Source organism: Neocloeon triangulifer, unplaced genomic scaffold (genome assembly GCF_031216515.1).
Source record: "Neocloeon triangulifer isolate White Clay Creek 2 clone unplaced genomic scaffold, ASM3121651v1 ptg000001l, whole genome shotgun sequence".
Lineage (NCBI taxonomy): Eukaryota > Metazoa > Arthropoda > Insecta > Ephemeroptera > Baetidae > Neocloeon > Neocloeon triangulifer.
Genome location: NW_026775544.1, coordinates 2583353 through 2605266, shown reverse-complemented (window position 1 = coordinate 2605266; position 21914 = coordinate 2583353). Strand labels below are relative to the sequence as shown.

Here is a 21914-nt window from a genome sequence, read left to right as displayed (position 1 = left end):
TTTGATGTGAACGTGGCAGAAAAGCACAAAATGTGAACAAAGAGTTTCGTTTGCTTTTCAAGGGACGGCCAATTTGCAAGAGGTCAAATCGTTTTTACACCATAATTGTTGCCGGCCATGCATTGTTCGCACCGCAACAGAAATTTCGACTGCAATTAAAGTGCTTGTGTAGGCAAAAAGCACAAAGGATTAATTAGCAATGAACTCCACTACAAGTGTTAAATTCATTCCAACAATGCCGTGCGGAAAGGTTTAATTTTAATGCTGGCAGATTAAAATAGGTCAAATTAGCCTCTTGCTGAGTGAAAATTTCTTGAATTTTCATTATTAAAATAGGGCATTTCTACAGAGAAAGGAAAATAATGAGCTGAAAAAAAACGTCGACTTGCTCTTCAAGTGGCAGACTTTTGATGAGTGAATGATTTCGCTTTAATGAAAGCCAGCGATTTTATTTCGGAAAACACCCGAGGCATCATTTGCAAAAAAAAAATCAAACGAATAAAAACCACGTTAAATTGTTGGCCGCTTTTTGTTTCAAAAGCGCCGCAGGAAAATAACAAGCCCGCGCGCGGTTTAGTTTTAATTAACGCGTCGGCGCGCACTGCGAGTATATAAATAATTTGGTGCAAATAAATAAACGATGATCACAATAAAAAGGCTGTCATCAGCAGCAGCACCAATCTGCGGCCTGGTGACACAGAGAAGCGCGACGAAATGAGCACTTGGTGTGCCGCAGGGCGTATCAGGGCGTGCGATTTGGTCACGAAACTGCAAAATTGGAGGCAGAAGGAAGACAGTCAGTAATGAGCTCGAGTCGCAGTAGCACCCAAAGCAGTAGACGTAGCTTGAGCGAGTTCTATTTCTACAGCCAGGACAGAATCCACCTGGTAAGGATAGCTGTGGTCACCATCATGGGATTTGTCACGTTGCTGGTGGTGAGTGCTGCATATTCGTTTCCAGACATTTGCATTTTCATCCGAGGGCTTATTTGAATTTCCTCGATGAATAATTGACTACGTTAGACCGGGGTAGACATACACTTTGGGGAAAAATAATAGGAGATATTTGCTTATTAAATAGGAATATTTATTTACGGAAATTTTTAGTAATTAATATTAAATTTGAAAAAAAAGTCAATTAGGATGAAATTTTTTTGAATATATTAAAAAAATTGTTGATTTTGAAAAATCTCTAATCAGTAGAAGAAGTAATTAAATTTCTTAACGTGTTGAATTTTGAAAAATTAAGATATTCCAATTAACTTTTTGTAATTATATAACACGTTTAATGGCGTTGCATACAATTAATTGGTGAACAGTACTGGATTTCTTCATTAATTAAATTGATTTATATTAAAAGGAAAGAAGAAAAACAGAAATGCCCTCTAATATAAGTTACGGTGTTGCGATCTGCAACCCTTTTTTATGAGCAAATAAATACTATGCAAAAAAGCAGCAAAAATTAGAGAAAAACATTTTTTGCTGGGATTTATTCTCGTTTATGAAACATGATCCAGAAAGTGACCAAAACTGGTAGCTTTTTTTAATTTAAAAAACTTCATATACGACGAAAAGCGCGTTTTTTTAAATTTACGAACTCTCCTGAAGTGTTAAACTCTTCACTCTAAATTTAATTACAAAAAAATACAAAACAATTTTTTACGAACATCAAATTTAAAGAGCGTTTCACTTCCTTTGCCTCCTTTTTTTATTCATGAAGCGAAAATCTTTAAATGGGATGAGAAGGGAGAAATAATATTAAATAATGTTATTTTAGGTCAACTATAAAGTTTTCAAACTGGTTAGAAATAGTAGAGCTTTTTACGAGATGTGAATTTTTCATTAAATTTGGCAGGCTCTTTCCTAAAAAGCTGTAAATTGTGAGAATTTTCGCTTCTTTACCAAATAATAAGTTTGTGCAATGAGCCAAAATATATTTTAATCATCCTTTTGGTCAAGCAATTTAATTTGATTTAGATTTTTTTCGTTGTTATTATTTGTTAAGGTTTCCCTTCTGCTTCACGAAGCGGTGCTGGGCGACCAGAGGGTGGTGAATTCTCAGACAAAGCACCATCTCATTGATAAGCACAAAGTGGAAAAGGCGATTCGGGGAATGGCGCCGTTCAACAAAGAGTTGGCGAAAAGTGAAAACGCGACGTCAACAGAGTCACCAACGCCGATTCCGCCGCCAGTAATGCGATATATGATGCGAGACCCCGAGTATTTCAAAAAGATGAGGGACGGCTACTGGAAAAGAAGGAAATCTTATATGTCCTCGCACAAAAGGAACGGAGACTCGGATCAAATGCCTTTCAGGCTCAACGTTCTATCCCAGGATTCCTATGGTGAGGAGCGCAATTCTACTGGGTGGAAAAATAATTTTAGGGGAAAGTCTGCTAGAAATAAGTTTATTTTTATGAATCTTTTGATACTCTATTCATTTTTATGAGATACATGGTGTATAAAAAGAAAAATTTCATTTTTAAGTTAGAAACTTGGTAATTTTCCAAATTGTTTATGTCCTCAATCTTTAATTAAATCTGAATTTAATAAAAAAGTGTAAAAAAGTACAAAGAGCCAACAATTCTGTTAGCATAAGAAAATCAATGGGTTATCTGACCTCAAAATTTCAATTAAGAACTTCAGAGAACTTATGAAGAAATACTGCAAATACTTCATAAAAAACAAAATCAGTATTTTTTTGTCTTTCTATTTTTCATTTAATGAGAGACACGAGAGAAAATTACGTTTAATCTGAATATCACGCTAATTTATCCATTTCAAATTTCACACACCGAGAAAAAGTTTTGTCAATTTGAGATTCCTGGAGTTGCTAAATTCGAGCACCGTTGGCGAGGAGCGAAATCGTGTTCAAATTGAGACTTACCTGTGGTGCCGCGGCTGGAACGATGATCAAATTGAGGACGGCCGCCGCTTCTCGCTTCTCCGGGACCCGAGTTCATTAGGATTTTTTGAAAAAACACTCATTTTGGAACCGATTTCAGAGCCGAAACGCACATCACAACATCACAATATGTCTCTTTGTAAACAATTACTGACCCCGCCCCCTCATTTTCCCTCCGTTTATGCAGCAAAAAAAGCCGCGATTGCATATTGCACTGATTGGTAGCGCTTCAAATTTTTCTATCTCAAGCAGCGCCGTGAAGGCTGAGCGCTCTGGAAAAATTGTTCATCTTTGAAAAATTGATTTTTAATTTTACGAAACCCAATTAAATTTATCTCTCATGCAATGATATAAATAAAAACTAAATTCTCCTGGTCAATGTGAAATAATTAAGGGTTTGCAAAGTTCCATTTTTCCACATTTTTCTAATAAAATGAAAAAATATAAACTTCTATGGCTTTGTAGAGAAAAGCATGGGCTTTATTTGCGCAACTGTAATTTTTGTAGTAATATTTAATTTTTTGACAATTTTAAAAAATTCTAAAAAAATTTGAACACGATTTTGCTCCTCGCCAACTGTGCTCAAATTTAGTATAATGGGGAGCCTGACATTGATGAAAACTTTTTTCGCTGCATTAAATACATCTTTTCCTCTTTCCGAACGCGACTTCAATTCAAATTATGCACAACCTAGTTAATTCTCAATTGCCTCCATTCAAAGCGCGATGACCTGCTCTGGCGTTGGCAAATAAATATAGGACAGTGCTATACATTTTTTCCATTCATTTGCAGACCCGTACGTGTTTGGCGAGGATGAACACAAAGCGAAAAAGAAAAAATACCACTACCCGCAAGACTCGAAAAGCATCCAGGACATCATTCACTTTTTAACGGAAGGCAAACGGGGTCGCTCGAACACGCACGGCCTGCGCTTCATAGGCAAAGTGAAAAACTTGGACATGAAGGACCCGTTCAGCATGTTCCCAGGGGAAACTAGGCAAGAGTCGAACATCGTTTCGACCAACCCATTGGAGGATTTTCGAATGGCCGGAGACCCAAAAGAAGTATGAACTTTATAGTTGTGAAAAATGGTCCAAAGTTTTGCAAATGAAAAGAGATAAATGTTTTAATTTTCATTGGCTTAAAACTTAAAGTCAAGAATTTATCAAGTATTAGAATAAAAATAATTTATTAAGTAGAAATTTAATTAATCAAAACTTTCAAACTGCTAAGAATCCTTGAAAGAAACCATATATAAACCATCAAAAAATTATAAAGACTTGAACTTATTATAGAAAAAAAGCAAATTTTTTATGTTAACGTTGTATTTTAAATTACAGTGTAAAGAGATTTTTAATAGCGAAAGATATATTGAGAAAAATGAGGGGTTTATTTAAAATTAGATACAAAAATAGCAAATTTTTAAAGCCACAGATTATAATTTTAATACAAATTTTGATGTTTAAAAATTACAATTTAAACTTATTTATTTTAATTAAAAATTTCTAATTTTAGGTTAATAACGTTCTTTTGGGCTTTGGAAAATCAAAGCAAAAGACGTTGGACTCGCTCGGAAAACCAAAGACCGTGAGTCTGATGCTCGACATCCACCCAATGGGCCGCGACGAAACGTCCTCTCCGTCGCGGGAGCGGCCACGGCGACCGCCGAAACGGAGATACCGCGGAAAACCTCGACCTCAAAATTACCACAGTGACAGCAACTCGCAGAACAGGGATGAAATTCTGCACGGTCGACCGAGCCACCACAACGAGGTTTACCGGCCCTCCTCCTACCGGGGCGCAGACCACGACCGACCAATTTCCGATGGGAGCAAACCCCACCAAATCATGCTGCATCTCAACTTCTTCCCGAGCCGAAAACAGGGCGACGTCAATCTCAAGTAAGAATTATCTGATAATATGTGTTTACATTGTGCTGGAAGGAAAGTAGATTTTATTTATCACAATTTTTAGAAGAATTATTTGGTTGAATATTTGACGCAAAAATTTAGGGTAAAATTTAAATTCAGCCAATCCAATAGCAGATAAATTAAATAATCTGGTTTCTATTCACACTAATTTGGGGAAAAATTAGGGGTTAAATTTTATACTCCCTAATTTAAGCGCTCTAATGAATATAACTAATGAAGATCAGTTATAAATAATAATAAATTATGTATTTGGCGCATTCGGAGCAGAAACGGAAAAATATTTAAAAAAATTTAAGAAAGTAAAACTACTTTTTAAAAATGATGGTAACTTTTCAAAAACAAATTTAAACTAAACAAAGATGAAAAAGGTACTTTAAAATTATTCGTTAAAATATAATTCATGCTTCAATCTCAGGTGACCTAGCCTAGTGCATAGCAGAAAATTCAATTTCAATTTTTTCATAGTAATTTAATCTCCTCTTTTCTCCTTGGCGCTCTTTCAATTTTCTTTTTAAAAGGCAATAAAGAGGCACTTCTACTTTTTCTACTAAATTTCAGCCCGAGCAAGCCGGCGCCTCTATCCGATTTGGCGCCGTCGCCGAGAGATGAAACGGTGCTCAATTTCAAAGGCGACAAAGCTTTTAAATCTGATCCCATCCCCGACATTCTCAACGACCCCAACATCCACATCTTCAACCGTCACCGGTACGGCTCGGCCACGGCCTCCAAAGCCAAAGGCCAGTCCGTAATTAGCAACGCTTTGCTCGAAGGCCAATCAGGTAATTCTTTTTTTTTTTTAACAATTAATTCATATAACGTAATCTTTCTTTCTCCACTTTAGTGTTCAGCAACCACCGGCCTGGCCATAACGAGTTGAAACCGCAGCCCCATCAGAGCTCACACTTCGACCACCCCACCTACCCTTTAACTCTTGATGATGACGAGTTGGACGAACCGGAGCCCAGGGACGCCGTTTTGCAATTGTGAGGCAGTGAAAATTGCAATTAGAATACTTTGTCTCGCGAGGAACGTGCGAATGAAAGCGTCATTTAATGCGAGTCCTTTTAGTAAAAACTGACACTAAACCTTCTACTGCGTGTGTGGCTGTGCGAAAGTAGTTCAACGCTAATTTCGCTCCGGCCCGATAACTTTATGGATCTGACAACGCACTAATGATCTCCACGCTCGTTTTTGCATTGCGCCTCTAAAAGGAATCTCGTGTCGCGTTCTTCTCTAAATTTAGTGTTAAATTTATGCGTGGAAAGTGTCGAGAGTGGAAAGTTGAGAAACGAAATTGGCGTTTATTTTGGTATTGAGCGAATTTTCGTTATTTATTTTTCGTTCACGATCAGTAATCTCCATTGATACATAACATCGCGAATGACAGTAGGTTAATAATTTATTTCAATATAATATAATTATTTCACTTTATATACAGTTTTTGCGTTTCATTTTCCCCTTCATCAACATTTCATTGAAACATCAATTACAAGGATTTTGACGAGAGATCATGGAAACAGTCATGGGTTATAATATAGCACCATAATACATAGTTAAAAAATAATCAACTAGATTCATATAATCACAATTATTTTAAATATTAGGTACCTCGTGTGTTTTTTTTAAACAAACTTTGATATTTTGGAGAGAAAAATTAAAGATGGGCAACAATTTATAAAATTTAATACATGAAACAGTCAAGATGTTATGAAAACTTAACACGGTTAAAAAAAAATTTTGACTAACATTTAAAAAGTTTTTTTTTTCTTTTAGCTCTAATCAAAGCTTTTTTCGGCGTTTTTATGAAGACTTACCTGGCTAAGGATTTTAGCTCGGCAGCTACAACGTTGACCTGTCCTTTGATTTTAGTTCTGGCCCGTGCGTTTGATTATGAGTTCTTAAGTCAACTTTGCTCCCAAGCTAAATAAAAATTAGACTCACGACCTGGTCCAGGCAAACATAGCTTAATGAGGGTGACAGTTTGAGGCTAACAAACTGTCATTCAATTCAAATGACGTATTTAGTTAGCCTGAGCCAAATTAGGCTCTTTAAAAATGTTTAACATTAATTATTTTTTTTCTTAAAGAAATTCAAATATCCATAAACAACAAATTTTGACACAACCATGAGATAGAAACACTTATTAAAGCTTCCTAAAAACACCTTCTCTACTAATTGAGCACAAAATCATTTTCTCAGAACCGCACAAAATTTTTTGAATGAGTCTTAGTTAGTTTTTTTTTCTTACAAAATTTAATATCGGGCGGGGATAAATCCGTCACACGTACACTTCTTGTCGATACTTACGTTGTTGGCGTTGGCACTGACTTAGAAATCGAGTTCGTGCAAATGATGGTGCGGCTGCTGGTGTTGGCAAATTCTCAAGTGGTTGGACGCGTGTGGCGACGAAGTGGATGCGTGATTGTACGTCGGACCCGAGTTGACGTGCACGTTGTCCTTGCATCGGACACTCGAGCTGCGGTACACAAAGGTTGAGCCGCCGTTGAGCGGTGTCAGGGTGCGGCCCTTGCGAGTCTTGTCGTAGTCGCTCAGCTCAACGTCTGCGCCGACCACAGAGCTGTTCTCGGCCGCCGGTTCCCACTGCCGACGTGGACACAGGATGCGCAAACGCTGCCGAAACTCGCGCTTGAACTTTTCCTGCGAAAAAAAAAATTCGCATTTCTAAATATCTGATTTTTTTTAATCTAATGAACATTTTATATTTATAAATTAATACACACATTCTTTTTTTCAGTTCAAATTCAATATTTTTTTCCATACCAAATCAATGAAAACAGATTAAGCTAATATGTCAAAATTATACTTAAATTATAAATTTAAATAATTTTTAATTATTCAAATGTCTTTACTGCCGAGAAAAAAAATAAGGTTCTTGTTTAAAGTATATTTTGAGTTTAAAATATTCATTAATTATTTATAAATATAAATTAATTGTAAAAAAAATCATAAAATATTTATCATTAATTTAATTTTTTACGGAAAATAAATTATTGTTTTGAGCATAAATTAATATCATAACCTAACTAATAACAGATTAATTTTGCCAATGTTGACGGAGTCTGCGTGGGTACAAAAGTTTATTTTATTTTGTAAATTACTTGATAACTGACTGTAAATTTTGATAAATTTCTGTAATTGAAATGACTTCTTTCATTAATTGAAATTTTGGAAATAAAGATGATTTAAAAGGAATATTAATTTTAAAATATTAATTATTAACTAGGTTTGAAACTAAACGTTCCATTCAAGAAGAATTTTCACAATTTAAAATTTCCAATAAGAAATTTTGGAAGTATACATATGACACTGAGCAAAAAAAAAAAATAATATAAAGGGGATTGTTTTTTTCCCCCAGCAATCTACTGAAACCGAAAACTGACAGAGGGGCCAGACAGCAATAAGATTAAAAGGGCGGAGGTGCAAAGAATTACTTCGGCTTGGGCAGTCAAAACAAACTCGTTAACCCGAAAACAAGTTAATTAAGTGGCCCGCAGGGGGTGCGATGGTTCATTGTGATCGATTTGCTGGGCGCGTGTTACCATCAAATCTACAAGCGCGCTGCCTGTTATTAGATGCAATTAGCTTAAGTGCAGAGGCTGTGCAAATTTAACAACTAATTCTGCTTAATGCGTATTAATGGCCGGCCAATAATGGTAGTACTCACGTTATAGATGCCATAAATGAAAGGATTGTAACAACTGTTGCTCATTGCCAGCCAGTCGCAGCAGAACCAGATTATGTTGATGTATTTGTACCTGCAACAAACCAGCAACCCTCAAATTAATTACCAAGGCCCTAATTAAAGTCCTTTGTTGATTTGAGCGCGCTGCTTTGGCAACAACAGTACTTGTTAATTACTTGGGCAACGTGCAAGTTCGCGGTTCATTAACTTAGAAACTGGCAAATGTTTCTAGAGCATTGAGAAGTAAATTATCACACACGAACAAGATTCAGCCACTTCTGAGAAGTTCCAAATTGTCTGTGGTAAATAAACAGAATTTCCGGCTCTTATTCTGTGGGAGGAATTTGCTCTCCCGAGTACAGATATGGGCATGTAAGTATAGGAAATTGCTACAAGCTCACCCATTTATCTGAGGGTAGATGTCCTGGAGAACGTTGTAGCTTTGAAGTGGCAGCCAGCAAATTGCAAAAATTGCCACGACGATGACCAACATTTTGATGACCTGCGGACAAGAGAGAGCACAAAACGTTACACACTTTCAGAGCTGAATGCTTTTCACAACACGTTTCACGCACTGCTGCCTTTGATTAAAAGAAAAGCATCGTTTTTTTTCGTGAAAAACACTTTGTGAATGAATTCCTCCCCCTCAAAAAGCAGGCGGAGGCGTTTTTATGAGGAGGCGAGCAACCCGCTTTGCGCGAGTAGCGTGCGGGTTGCATAAACGATCGAAGTTTGCGCCGCAGAAAATTAATAAAAAAGTTTTATTTTTTTAGCTTAACGAAATTTCAGGTATTTTTTTTCGATATATCCTTTTAGACAACGGTAAGCTCCTTTCCTTCGTGCACTTAAAAGCTGTATGGTCGAGGAAAATGACAGAAATGACAGGGAGTCGAAAGTCGGAAACTACTCATCCGGATGAGCAACTTGCAAGCTTCTCCTATTCTTGGAATCACCAGCGCATGCCGCAAACGTCGCCTGATACCAAGTTCTGGGTTTAGTGGAAAATTATACGTAAAGAAAATAGTGCCTGCCGTAGAAGCACAATGGCATTTAGCATTAAGTGACTTCTTAAAGGAATTCTATGTTCGTAAGTTTGAATCTCTTTAGAGCGCTGGGAGAGTTTGTTCAAGTGGAAAATTCCATCGGAATTCCTACAACGGACGTGATTTACAAATTTCTTTCTCTTTTCTCAAGATTGGGGTTGGGAAATTGAGACGAGTTTTTCGTATTTAGTGCAAAAATCAGGTTTGGACAAGTTCAAAAAAGCAATCATTTACTTCATTAAAGAAGATCATATTATTTCGCCTTTGATTCTAAAACCCTCGTTGACAAAACTATATACTTCCTCTAAAAATTTATCATCTCCAACGATGGGAATTGCAGAAAGTATATAAGCACTTCCTATTGGCAAAAATAATTTTTAGATGATTGGTGATGTCTTCTTTGCCTACTAAATGCCAGCTATTTATGCTCGTTTTTTTTAAATCAATGAATTTTAATTTAAGAAAATCGAAGGACAAAAAAAATATTTGGTCAATTGGAAATCACTAATATTTTTAAGCTAAATGCGAACGTTTTTAATTTCCCCATCAATAGTGGCGATAAAAATCTTGAAACTTCTCACTTTGAACTCTCAAAATTGCTTGACAAAATTTTAATAATCGGTAAAAGTTTGTAGGGTTCTTTGGCATAAATTATGAAAATTTAAATTAACGCAGGCGAATTGTCTTATCATCCCCTTTTTCTGTCCTCTCGTCAAAATTAATTAACATGCACTCACCCTCTTTTTGTTGCGCAGCAAATTGGCATCCCGCGTGTTTTCAGCGTTGCCGGGGGCCCTGGAGCCCCAGAGGCGGAGGCCCATCCTCACGTAGACGGCACTGATGACGCACAGGGGCACAAAGTACTGCAGTGCCACCAGCACGCGTCGGTACAGCGTCATCTGCTCGGGGCTGAGGTTTATGTTGTAGCAAAAGGGCTTCGTGACGCCGCCGTTTTGCAGGAGGGTCACTCGCATGGCGATGGTCATGGGCAGCGCTAGTGCTCCGCCGAGCACCCAGATCGACGCCACGGTGAGCCGGGCTCGCAAACTGGACGGTCTGGCGCCGCGAAGGGGTTTTACGATGGCGCGGTGACGGTCCACGGCGATCGCGGTCAACGTAAAAACCGACACGTTCACGCTCAGCACCTGGAACACGTAGTAAAATAAAAATCAAACGACCGTGCCCGATTAAATGGATTGCTTTTGCTCTAGTTGCTCTACGTGGAATCAATTCAATTTTTTCTTTTAATCTGATGAGAATTGTACAACCTATATTTTTAAGTGGAAAAATACTTGGAAGTGTAAGAACTTTAAGATTTTGTGTAAATGATTTTCTTTTTCAATTTGCTGATAAAAACTTTAACTTTTTATTAAAAATTTACAATTTTTTCTTAACATTACTGAATTGTTATGTTAAAATAATATTAAAAGGGAATTGTTTATAATTTAAATTTAATTCTATGATTATTTATTTCTGCTTTTACTTAACATAAAATTAAGTTATTTTTTATTTTCTTATTCAATTAACAAGTTTTTTCCCAGAAAAAAAGTTGGTGATGGTTTGAATTTTATAGCTTTTGTTAAGTGTTAATTGAGTATATCTTATACATAAATAATGAGCAGAGCAAAAATGGTTTAAGCTTTAAGTGAGTTGTATTAAATTAAAAAATATAATAAAATTTAATCGCACCTTATTGTACAATAAATAAATAGCATTAGATACACATCAGCTTTAAAAATGTATGTTTTGTTAAAGTACAATTGCAAACGGTTCTCATGTTTTCTTCCGTGCAGCGCGCTTATTTGTCAAATTACTTCGCCCTCAAGGGAACTGCAATTCCCAAAATACCCTTAATACCCTGCAAGCTTTTTTCTCCATACCACGAAAATCTCACAAAGCAAATTTGACAGATCCGCTTAAAATTATATTTTCGTCTTTTCTTGGAGCTCCTTTGTTGCATAGTGTATAATTAACTTGGGCAGCTTTCAATTTATGTTTCATGAAATTATAAGAGCAGTTTTTTGTCATCGAAAAATTCTATAATAGAGAAATTGGACTTTTCTCTTTACACTTATAGACGCGTGCTTCGTCAGAGCACTTGTGCGAAATTTAATTGAGTTTTGCAAGAACACCCGCCACTCGTTATTCTGTTAGATGCGCTCTCTCACGTTTTGTCGCAATTTTGCCGTGGCGCAAACAAGTTAATGAAGAGCCGCTTTTGTAAAAGAAAGGAAGAGTGTGCCAAAGACAAAAGGAGCTTGAGCTTTTTCTTAGTCTGTCTGAAGTGAATCGAAATAAACTTCACCTATTATATTCAAAAGTTTCATTTCTCCGAACGGGAGAACAAGAGTCTTCAAAGTTTGCAACAATGAAGAGAGTCTGCACCGTCAGTTAGTCCGTCAGTGTGTGAGAGTGAATTACTAACCTGTACAAAAGGGCAGAAGGCGCACATGAAGTTGGGCAAGTTCCACCGCTGCAGAAGTGCGGCTTGGAACTGGAAAGGCACGGAGAAAAGTCCGATGGCGATGTCGGCCATGGCCAGGTTGGCGATGAAACAATTCGTGGCACTGCGTTGCATCCGACGGCTGCACACGATTACCCAGATGACCAGCGAATTGCCCACGACGGCCACAACCGAGATGGCGCCGTAGCAGATGGACAGTAGCACGACCATCGCCGTCGGAACTTGGAACAACGAGCCCTCGTTGTCCAGTAACTGGCACTCCGCGTCTTCCGTCCAGTTCGCCGACGTGCAGAAATTTCCATAGTCGGACGAGTTCATATTGCTGGGGATTATAGGTTACAAACTTCAATTGTAAAAACAGCGCATATTTTTATGCAAGGAAGATAAAATTTATAGTATGTGTATTTAAAATAAAAAAAAATTAAGTGATGATGTAATTACTATTATTATTTTAAAAAGATTTTTTAAATAAAAGTTATTGGTCACAAACAGGTAAAAATAACATTTTATAAAAATTAATCAGGCAACATCAGGCTACAATAATTGAATCCTTTTGAAATGAAAAGTATAAAGTAATAAAAAAAATATACTTCAAAGAGAATCAAATAATTGGATTTCTTTGACGTTACTTGACGTATTGCTTTTCTCTAAAAAGAAAACTTGTCAACTACCTTAAGCCAGTCTGTGGCTCAATTAAATTATAAAAAAAGAAGTCTATACCCTAGCAAATTTAAGTTAGCAAAGTTGTTTAAAAAAAAATTCTGGAAACATATTATACCAGACCATGATTGAAACTTTACAACTTTAGCTAATTAATTAATTTTACAATTATTAAAAATTTATCAAAGAAAGTTTTTTATTTAATCTTTGATAAAATTGTTATCATGGCAAAAGCAAATATACATCAGCTAGCGCTACTGGACTATTCTAACTATATTAACCGCCACTGACCGCCACTTTTTAAGCAAGGTGGAGCATGAAATAGTATAATTTTTTTTTCAAATTGTATTTATATGTCTGATTTCATATCTAGCAAAAAAGTTCCAACACTTTCAACCCAATCCAAGGGTTTAATTTGGGCTATTTCCAAAAAGAAAATAAAACCTTGGTCCGCCAGTATTGAAAGTTTATTAAAGTGCAAAGAGCCCAAGATTGAAAGTCGCAAAAAAAAGCGTATTAAATCTGTTTTCTCTTAATTTTTGTAGAACGGTCAAAATAGTTAAAATCTTTCAAAACCAAAAAATCCGTTTCACTTATGCTTGTTAATAACAAGCGCAATTAATAAATTATTCACTGTTGGCCTTGGCCACCAATAAAAATTTAAAATATGGTCCGTTTTAATGTTGGTGCTCATTGCAAAATGAAAAAAGGAAAAAAGACCTACTTTCCTGCAGTATAATTTACCATCAAAAGTTCATACAGAATCGGCCGGTATTTTTCCAAAGAAATTTCGATTTGATCTAGAGGAAAATTTTAACAAAAAGTAATAAATTATTTTAAAAAATAAAATAAAAAATCCAACAAAAAAGTATAAAATAAAATTAATTTTCTTGACACAATTATAAAAAAGATAAAAAAAATTTCATTAATTTTTAATGACAAAAATTATATTATTGGAAAATGCAAAAGAACTCCACTTTTTTTAGCTCAGCTTTTCGTGTCTCACTGGAGTTAAAATTTAATACCTTTGGATTTGGAACTTCTCTTAAGCGAATTGTACATCCTTTAATCGCACTACTTAACACAGAACTTGATGACAGTTTTATCCAGTGTCAAGAGGAAAGTGATCTCCTCGTTCACATTCAGATGCAAAGGGGTCCAGCCGAGCTGCATCCTGACTATTTCGCGCACCCTGAGCAAACTGCGGGGCCCGACACGGTGGATTCCCTCTCGTTCGCGGATCTCTGGACTCGCACTCTGCGCACGCTTCCACATCATTTCCACACCCCACCATCCACTTTTCTCACACCCTCGCGTTTATTCCATTCCAACCCCCTGTTGCTGACTGATGTTTGCTTTGCTGCAATTATATGTAGCACCAGGGTTTTATAACAAGGTTATGATGCGTATTGGCTTTGATTGCTTACATAGCTGAGCTGGCTATTTTCAAAGTAAATAAAAAGCGCAAATAAACGATGCAAATGCTGCCAATTTGATGCTTTCTCTCGTCCAGCCACAAAGAGGGGTAAAATTTTCAGGAAATTCGCTCTAAACATTTTTTTTTATCATTAAAATCATTTTTTTTTTTTTTAATTTCTGCAGTGTTCTAATAATTGAAAGCATTTGAAAGTCACATCAATCATTTTTTATAGAAAATAAAATAGAAAAAATAAAATGCATCAGAATTAAAAATTTGCTTGACGGGTTAGAATTTTTTTAAAATAAAAATCAATTCAGAAATCAAATTTTAGCCAATTTTTCAAGAGCAATTAATTCAAAAAAAGTATTCTAGGATTAGGGGAATTTTAATCATTATTTCTCTTTAAAAGTGACTGAAACATAAAATTATATTGCATTTTTACTGTTGAAATTTACACACTGAAAATACTGAAATATGCTCATTTAAAATTTATAGAATTGATATCACGATCAGATCACGATCAGATCGCAATCACATCCTTATTATCTTTCCCTCTTTCAATTAAAATTTTATTGTAAAAAAAAATTAAAATATGCACTAAATTATATTGAAACATAATGTACTTAATGTCCTTAATAATGAATGTGTCTCGCCTCATGTTTTAGTTTATTTTGTGCAAAATTGTAATGCATGAAGAAAATGAATTTAAATAATTTATTTAAAGTTTTTCCTGAAAAAATTTGTTGAAATATTAAATTTGCATCATAATTTCATTTACACTCAATTTTTGGAAAACTTTGAAAATTTATAAAGAACGGTGTTCATACTCTAATTCATTCAAACCACAGTATACACAATATATTATGTACTACCCATGGTATTATTATGATTATGAATGGAGGGGGTTTCCACGGGAGGAGAGGGGGTAGGCTGTTGAACTTCTGCATCGCAACGCGAACGAGTTGATCTTGGTGTGTCAAAACATGGAGGCGTAGCAGTGCCGACCAAAACAAGCATTTTTTTCGCAAAGATTATACGCTTTTCCGCCTGACAACACAACGAGTCGACCGCGATGGCCACGAGCAGGAGGCCCCTTCTGCTCCTGTCCATTTTCGCAGCGATTCTCTGCTCCGTTTTGGGAAACGAGTCTGCAATTACAAACCAAGAAATCTCGAGGAAATTGCTGAAACATCTCACCGACGAAAAGGGCTCGAAATACGAGTTCAGCGCTGATGCTGAAATTATCGAAACACAATTAGTGGTAAGAAAAATTGCCAAGTAGGTCAATTCGATTGACTGGAAAAACAAACAACAAAGCGATTAATCTCTTTCACATGCATTTAGATCGCCCTTGAAACAAGTGCGCAGTTGTGTGTATTTTGGCGACTTCTTTGCACACGTCAGCTGAAGTAAATTAATGCCAACTTATTAGTTTAAAAATAGATAACCTCTGATAAATTGTTTTCAAATATATGAACAAAGTAGATATTATAAAAAAAAAAATACAAGCTTATTTTACCTAGAATGGAGAATAAATAAATTAACCTAATCAATTTAAAAAATTATTTTCATTGGAAAAATTCGAACAGATGTTCAATGAATTTTCTTGTGATGTGATGCTTAAATTTTTTTTAAGAAATAAAATCATGGGAATATTTCTCTCAAAATATGTAAAAATAGAAGTCTATTTTTAAATTAAAAATAATTTTAGTGGGAAAGATAAATTCAATTGTATTATATGTTCAATGATTGCTCCTTTATTAATAAATTTTACTATTCAATGATTAAATCTCGATATCGTGAATGTGTTTATTTTTAAAATGAACTATTATAAATAAAAATACAATAATTTCTTCTAAAATTTGTTGTAAAATCTTCCAGGGAGATGCAACTTATTTCTTGGCCGAACTAAGTCCTCGTTGTCGAGATGCGGACGACCCACTATGCATTGAGACAGGGATGGTCTGCCAGGGCTCAGTCCAAGGAGACCAACTGTCTGAAGTCAAGTGCTTCCTTCGCGAGTCTGACCCTCCAATGCCTCAGTACAAGGAGGGCTACCTCGTCAAGAACTCGAACAACTTTATCACCAAGATTGTTGAGGAGAGTCTGCAGAAGCTGCAGCGGGACACTGGACGCAAAAGGAAACTTGTCAATATACTTTCAGTCAAGAAAAGGGTATAATTGAATGCAATATATTGATTTCCTTCTGTAATTTTCTACTCTTTAGGAAACTCTTGCCGGAACCGAAGTTTTCATCACCTCCAAGGTGACTGCTGGTACGGAGGGCAATGGCGACGTGATGGAGCTGGAAAATTGCGAACTGGCTGCCACCCTTGGCACTCCAGGATCTATGCAAATTATGGAAATGGAAACTAAGTGCTTTGCTCTCTCTGACGACTTTTCTTCGCACGGAGGGAATGGCATGATTACTGCCGATGAGCTCAAAGCCCAGATCAACTGGGCTGTGGATAAGATCAACTTTGGAACTGACTCTGTTTTCAATTTCACCATTGCTGAGATTGTCAAGGCTGAAGAAAGTGTTAGTACTAAAATAAGTAAATTTATCAATTTTATGAAATCAAATTATTATTTAGATTACACCTGGTTCGGGAGGAATGACTACTTCCATTCAACTGAAACTTGCCTCAACTCTGTGCCCCAAAAATTCCCAGGGTGTTCAGTGGAAGTGTGAAGCTAAAGGACAGCCCATTTTCTGCTCCCTCTCTACTTTCCAGAGGCCCTGGAAGGATGACATTTTGCTCTCTCGTCCTCACTGCAAGCTGATGCCAACTGTTCCCATTGTCGGAAAATGTTATTAGAACTTAAATTATTTAACCATGTATTTATTACAAAATTGTTAATTTGACAGCTGAAATTATTGGTGATGTTGTGAAACGCCCTGGATACTGCACTGGCTGCTTGCAAGAGGTCAACAAGGAGGACGAGAAAGTCACAGATTTAGCAAAATCTGCTGTTACTGAATTGAACGCCGGACAACTAAGCGCAAATCCTCACAAGCTTGTCAAAGTTGTGTCAGCCCACCGTCAGGTAACAATTTTTCAAATAAATTATTTTCAATTATATTTAATTATTTATAAATAGGTGATCAATGGTGTTCGTTACGTTTTGAACCTGGAACTGACCCCCTGCATACAAGATTCCAAGCCTTGCACAGTCACTAGCGATGCTGAAAGCAGCCTAAAGTGCCGAATTGAAATTATTGAAGGTGCCGTAGACCGGAAAAGGAGACTTTCCAGCTCTCTCTGCCAGCCACTTAATGAAGTCGAAACAACTACAACTGTGGCTGAAGAGGTCACATCGTCCTCGCCGCAGGAATTGGAAATCTACAGTGACGAGGATAAGTCTGATGATGCTGACCGTGTGACTGAAGAGTCTGTGGGAAGAGCAAAGAGGTCGAATTTGCTTGGAAGCCCAGAGCCAATTGATTTGGAAAAGGATGGTGACAAGATTAAGGCTTTGGCCGAGATGGCACTCAAGAACATTGATGACATTGATGATGACGTCAGCAGAAGGAAGTTGATTGCTGTTGTTGAGGCCAAAAAGCAGGTATTATTTACTTCAACATAATAGGATGAATATGTTAATAATAAACAAAAATTTAGGTTGTGAATGGAATTTTGTACCACCTGTCAATGAGGATTGCTGTTATGCCTCCTTGCGACAATGGACAGAACGACTGTATGGACGGCGACAGCCTTCCCACTCTTCTCTGCAAAGTCCAAGTCCACCAAGCGCCAGCCGACACTCCCAGAGGAAAGCCTGTGACTAAGGTCATGCGCTCAGAGTGTGAACCTGAAGGTGAAATTAAAAATTTTAAGCTCCCATTTTTATCAATTGAGTCATTTTGTCAATTTAGGTTCCTTTGAGGTCCATGAGGCAGAAAATCCTGGAGGTGCCTATGGAGCAAATCCTAATGTTCAGCAGGCCAGGAAGGTCAAGCGGTCATCCATGTTGGTTGGTGCCCCGTCTTCCGCTGACCTGAATGACCCTCAACTGAAGGAAATTGCTGATTTTGCTGTCCTGGAGCTGGACAAGGGCACTAATGCATTGTACCATCGGACTGTTGTGAATATTGTAGAGGCCAAAACACAGGTTGTGGCTGGAACTCTTTATCACCTCAAGCTTGAGTTGGGCTTCAGCGACTGGGCGAAGAACACTGAAAAACCTGAAAAGGTCAACCTGAAGGCAGACTCAAACAGGGAAACTTGTGATGTAAAGGTCTGGGACAGACCGTGGCTGAAGGAACGACAGGTCACAAACTTCACCTGCTCTCAATCAACATCTCGAAGCAAAAGAGTAAGAAGCTGACTCTGATAAATAATTTTTATCAAAATTGATTTATTCCAGTCCCTGGGAAATATTGGGGGTGGAAGCCACGACATTCACATGGGCATTTTCCTGAAGTTCATCGAGCGTCATGGAAAACGGTATGATGATGAGGTGGAATTCCGCAGACGTTTCCACATTTTCCGCGCCAACATGAAGAAAATTCAGCACCTGCAGGAAACCGAGCAAGGATCTGCTAAATACGGACCAACCAGATTTGCCGACATGACAAGTAAAATATCTGAAAGTTTCTTATTCCTGCCTTGTTTAATTGTGGGTTTCAGGCCAGGAATTCAAAAGAAATTACTTAGGACTTAGACCCGACTTTGAGAAGAAGGGAAAGCTTGTTATGAAAAATGCATCAATCCCCAACATCACTCTGCCCGATGAGTTTGACTGGCGTAATTTCAATGCAGTCACTCCTGTCAAAAATCAAGTAATATATCTATTACAATATCTTAAAAACATTAAACATTTACGCATAAATTTTTAGGGTCAGTGTGGTTCATGCTGGGCTTTCTCAGTTACTGGAAATGTTGAAGGCCAGTGGGCCATCCACAAGGGACAGTTGCTGTCACTCTCCGAACAAGAGCTCGTTGACTGCGACAGCCTTGACAACGGATGCAACGGAGGTTTGCCAAGCAACGCCTACGAATCAATCATGAACATTGGAGGCCTTGAATCTGAAACCGACTATCCATATGATGGAAAAGACGAAAAGTGTCATTTTGACAAGGGCGAAGTTGAAGCCAAGGTCACTGGTGCCTTGAATATCACGACTGACGAAGAGGGCATTGCCAAGTGGCTTGTTAAAAATGGTCCCGTATCTATTGGCATCAACGCAAATGCAATGCAGGTTGGTGTGAAATACTTTTTATATAGAGCTTTTTAAATGAAATCCTTTTTGATTTCAGTTCTATTATGGAGGCGTTTCACATCCCCTCAAATTCTTGTGCAATCCTAAAGACTTGGATCACGGCGTACTGATTGTTGGCTTTGGAGTTCACAGTAAGATTTTTTTTAATCCCTTACCTTTATATTTTTCAAAATAGTCGTTCTCCCTACTAACACTCATTACCATAATTTGTGCTTAACAAATGTCCCAATTTTCAACAGCCACTTCCATTCGCCACCGCACACTCCCTTACTGGATTGTGAAAAACAGCTGGGGTCCCCATTGGGGTGAAAAGGTAAGCTGGAAAACTGATTGCTTTATTTAATTTCAGCCTATCCACTGTTCAACAAAACCCTCCCATTTTGGTCGATTAAGAACAGTTGGGGGCCACAGTGGGGTGAACAGGTACCACATTCATCCAGCATATAATTTTTATTTTATACCACTGGTTTGAAACTAACGCTTGAAATCATTTTTAGGGTTATTACCGAGTGTACCGTGGAGACGGAACTTGCGGTGTCAACATGATGGCCACCTCTGCCATAGTTGAGTAAAATCTCGAATCGAATTTATGTGAAAAACTGTTGTTTCAAAGGTTTCAAGAACAAGTTTATTTTTTGTAGTTTTTGCTGTGCCAACTTAATAGAGAATAGAGAAAATCAAAGATCTGATCGAATATCTTTTTTTTCAAGTTCAAAACAATAATTGAATGTGATGACGTTTTAAAGATCAAATTTTCTTATATAAAATAAATAATGTTCTTTTACAAATCAATAAAAGTTGTAGCTTCTTAAAAGGTCAATGTGACTATCAGTTTTAATGAATTATTATATAACATTAATCAATCCACCTACTTAGCTTCCGTGAGCTTCTTCGACATTTCTCTTTACCTCTTCCTTTTGACGATTTAACTCTTCATAAGCCTGGATGGCCAATTCAATGGCCCCGTGTTTTTTGCTGTCTTTCTTAGCGTAATTCTAGAAATTTAAAATACATTAAAAATTCAATCAAAGACACTTCTACGTTAATACCTTCAAAAATTCCAGTTTATTTTGTTCACTCAACGGAACGTCAACTGACGCACAGTCAGGGTGTATCAAATGTAACAGCTGAACCGCTCGGGCTGCATCATCAATTCTACAAATATTGAAGGTGATTAAGTAGGAAAACTATTTTTTTTTTAACTTTTACCTCTCCTTTTGCAAGCATTCCAGGACCAAGTTATCAATTTGCTTTGTCGAGGCTAAATGGAAAGCCATGGGGCCAAAATGCCTGGTTGATCTCAGTTTATCAAAAGCTTTTTTCTCGTTAATATATTCATAGGTTTTCTGAGTGCAATCAATATAATCAGGGTGATTGGGTTCAAACTGGACACATGCTCTGTCCAAAATGAACATGTACTCCTCCCTCTTCAGCAAATCCTGTCAATACCAAGATGAATAAAAAAGATCAGAATCGAAAAAATACAAATACTTCTAGGTATTCGGGTTCAAACATTTTTGGCATTATCCACTTTCTTCCTGGGAAGGGGAAATACAGTTGATTTATTCTGTCCCTTTCTTCCCATGTTGCTTTGCTGAGTGTTCCTTCAGGATCCCTTTTCACAATCAATCGTTCCTATTCGTTGCAAAATGTTAAATGTAAAAAAAAAATATGAGATAAAAGTATACTTGGTCTGATAGCCCAAACGTGATGTCTGTGAAAATATAAGTGGATTTTTCAGGATCCCAGTCTTTCAGCAAAGAGTCTCGGGCCAGAATTTCTGTCTTTTCTTCACGTCTGGGAAGGACAGGCGGCATCTGGAGCTGTTCTTCTGCTTTTTGAGCTGTTTCTTGCAGAGCCTGATACAAATCGTTTGATCCATAATTTCACTTTTGCTAAATTTGTATAATACCTCTTCCAACTCTTCCGTCGTCATGAACTTGTATTTTGGAGTCCTCAGCTTTTCCTGATATTTCTTGGCTTGGAAAACCTTTTCAAGATCCACAGTCGTCAGATCTTTGAGAAGTTGTTGCACTCGAGGGTTGAAAAACAACGTGCTCCGTCTTCCATCTGTTTACAAATATGATAAGTGAAATCATGAGTTTTTCTTTTTTGACCATAGAATATTAACTTTACCGCTCTCTTCATCTTGCTTCCCATCAGCAACATTATTATTTGCAAAATGCCGTGTGAGTCGCAAATTATTTCTGTGGTTGGTTTTTAAACATTGTTTCAGCAAGTTGGAGACAAGCATGATGAATGCAGCAGAGACAGAAAATGGCACAAAAATTTCCCTGCTTTAGAAAAAGTTCATATTTTTTAGTATCAAATAACTGTTTTTAAATATATTGAGTTATTATTTCCTCTGAAATGTTTAACAAAAATAAAAATTGATTTCGACTTTTGTTTTGACAAACGTGAAACATGTGAAGTGCTGAAGTGGGAGGGGTTGCATGAAAGTACACCAACCTAAACCTTTCTATTTAAATTTAGTTCTTAGTATTTTATACGGTTTGATAAAATTTGCTAACATATTTTAATTTTACTAAAAAATTGTATACAGAC

The 21914-nt window shown here is 36.9% G+C and overlaps 4 protein-coding genes across 7 annotated transcripts; 2 read left to right on the top strand and 2 right to left on the bottom strand.

Annotated features, from left to right (window-relative positions):
- The first annotated feature begins 802 nt into the window (after nucleotides 1-802).
- Nucleotides 803-6260, top strand: LOC132198280 (uncharacterized). The gene is made up of 6 exons (XM_059622222.1): nucleotides 803-935; nucleotides 2005-2344; nucleotides 3697-3968; nucleotides 4420-4805; nucleotides 5394-5614; nucleotides 5677-6260. The coding sequence occupies exons 1-6, from the start codon at nucleotides 804-806 to the stop codon at nucleotides 5820-5822; spliced, it is 1497 nt and encodes a 498-aa protein (XP_059478205.1). The 5' UTR covers nucleotide 803; the 3' UTR covers nucleotides 5823-6260.
- Nucleotides 6156-14283, bottom strand: LOC132198288 (neuromedin-K receptor-like). 3 transcript variants are annotated; one of them, XM_059622252.1, is made up of 7 exons: nucleotides 13731-14283; nucleotides 13450-13505; nucleotides 12007-12367; nucleotides 10319-10726; nucleotides 8940-9040; nucleotides 8521-8611; nucleotides 6156-7493 (listed from the first exon to the last, which is right to left on the bottom strand). In XM_059622252.1, exons 3-7 carry the CDS (start codon nucleotides 12361-12363, stop codon nucleotides 7164-7166), a joined length of 1287 nt encoding a protein of 428 aa, XP_059478235.1. In that variant the 5' UTR covers nucleotides 12364-12367; nucleotides 13450-13505; nucleotides 13731-14283; the 3' UTR covers nucleotides 6156-7163. The 3 variants fall into 3 exon arrangements, with proteins under 3 accessions (XP_059478235.1, XP_059478227.1, XP_059478219.1); XM_059622244.1 differs by having other exon boundaries at nucleotides 13450-14283; XM_059622236.1 differs by lacking the exon at nucleotides 13450-13505.
- Nucleotides 14284-15077: 794 nt separating this feature from the next.
- Nucleotides 15078-20169, top strand: LOC132201224 (uncharacterized). 2 transcript variants are annotated; one of them, XM_059627227.1, is made up of 14 exons: nucleotides 15078-15386; nucleotides 16007-16300; nucleotides 16353-16664; nucleotides 16720-16936; nucleotides 16995-17173; nucleotides 17228-17692; nucleotides 17749-17944; nucleotides 18003-18442; nucleotides 18494-18704; nucleotides 18757-18908; nucleotides 18966-19328; nucleotides 19387-19480; nucleotides 19699-19772; nucleotides 19847-20169. In XM_059627227.1, the coding sequence occupies exons 1-14, from the start codon at nucleotides 15198-15200 to the stop codon at nucleotides 19919-19921; spliced, it is 3261 nt and encodes a 1086-aa protein (XP_059483210.1). In that variant the 5' UTR covers nucleotides 15078-15197; the 3' UTR covers nucleotides 19922-20169. The 2 variants fall into 2 exon arrangements, with proteins under 2 accessions (XP_059483210.1, XP_059483203.1); XM_059627220.1 differs by lacking the exon at nucleotides 19699-19772 and adding an exon at nucleotides 19589-19662.
- On the bottom strand, nucleotides 19962-21799 carry LOC132201248 (small ribosomal subunit protein mS22). Its single transcript, XM_059627262.1, has 7 exons — nucleotides 21486-21799; nucleotides 21262-21419; nucleotides 21038-21208; nucleotides 20841-20984; nucleotides 20559-20788; nucleotides 20399-20504; nucleotides 19962-20344 (listed from the first exon to the last, which is right to left on the bottom strand). Exons 1-7 carry the CDS (start codon nucleotides 21601-21603, stop codon nucleotides 20222-20224), a joined length of 1050 nt encoding a protein of 349 aa, XP_059483245.1. The 5' UTR covers nucleotides 21604-21799; the 3' UTR covers nucleotides 19962-20221.
- Between the last annotated feature and the right edge of the window lie 115 nt (nucleotides 21800-21914).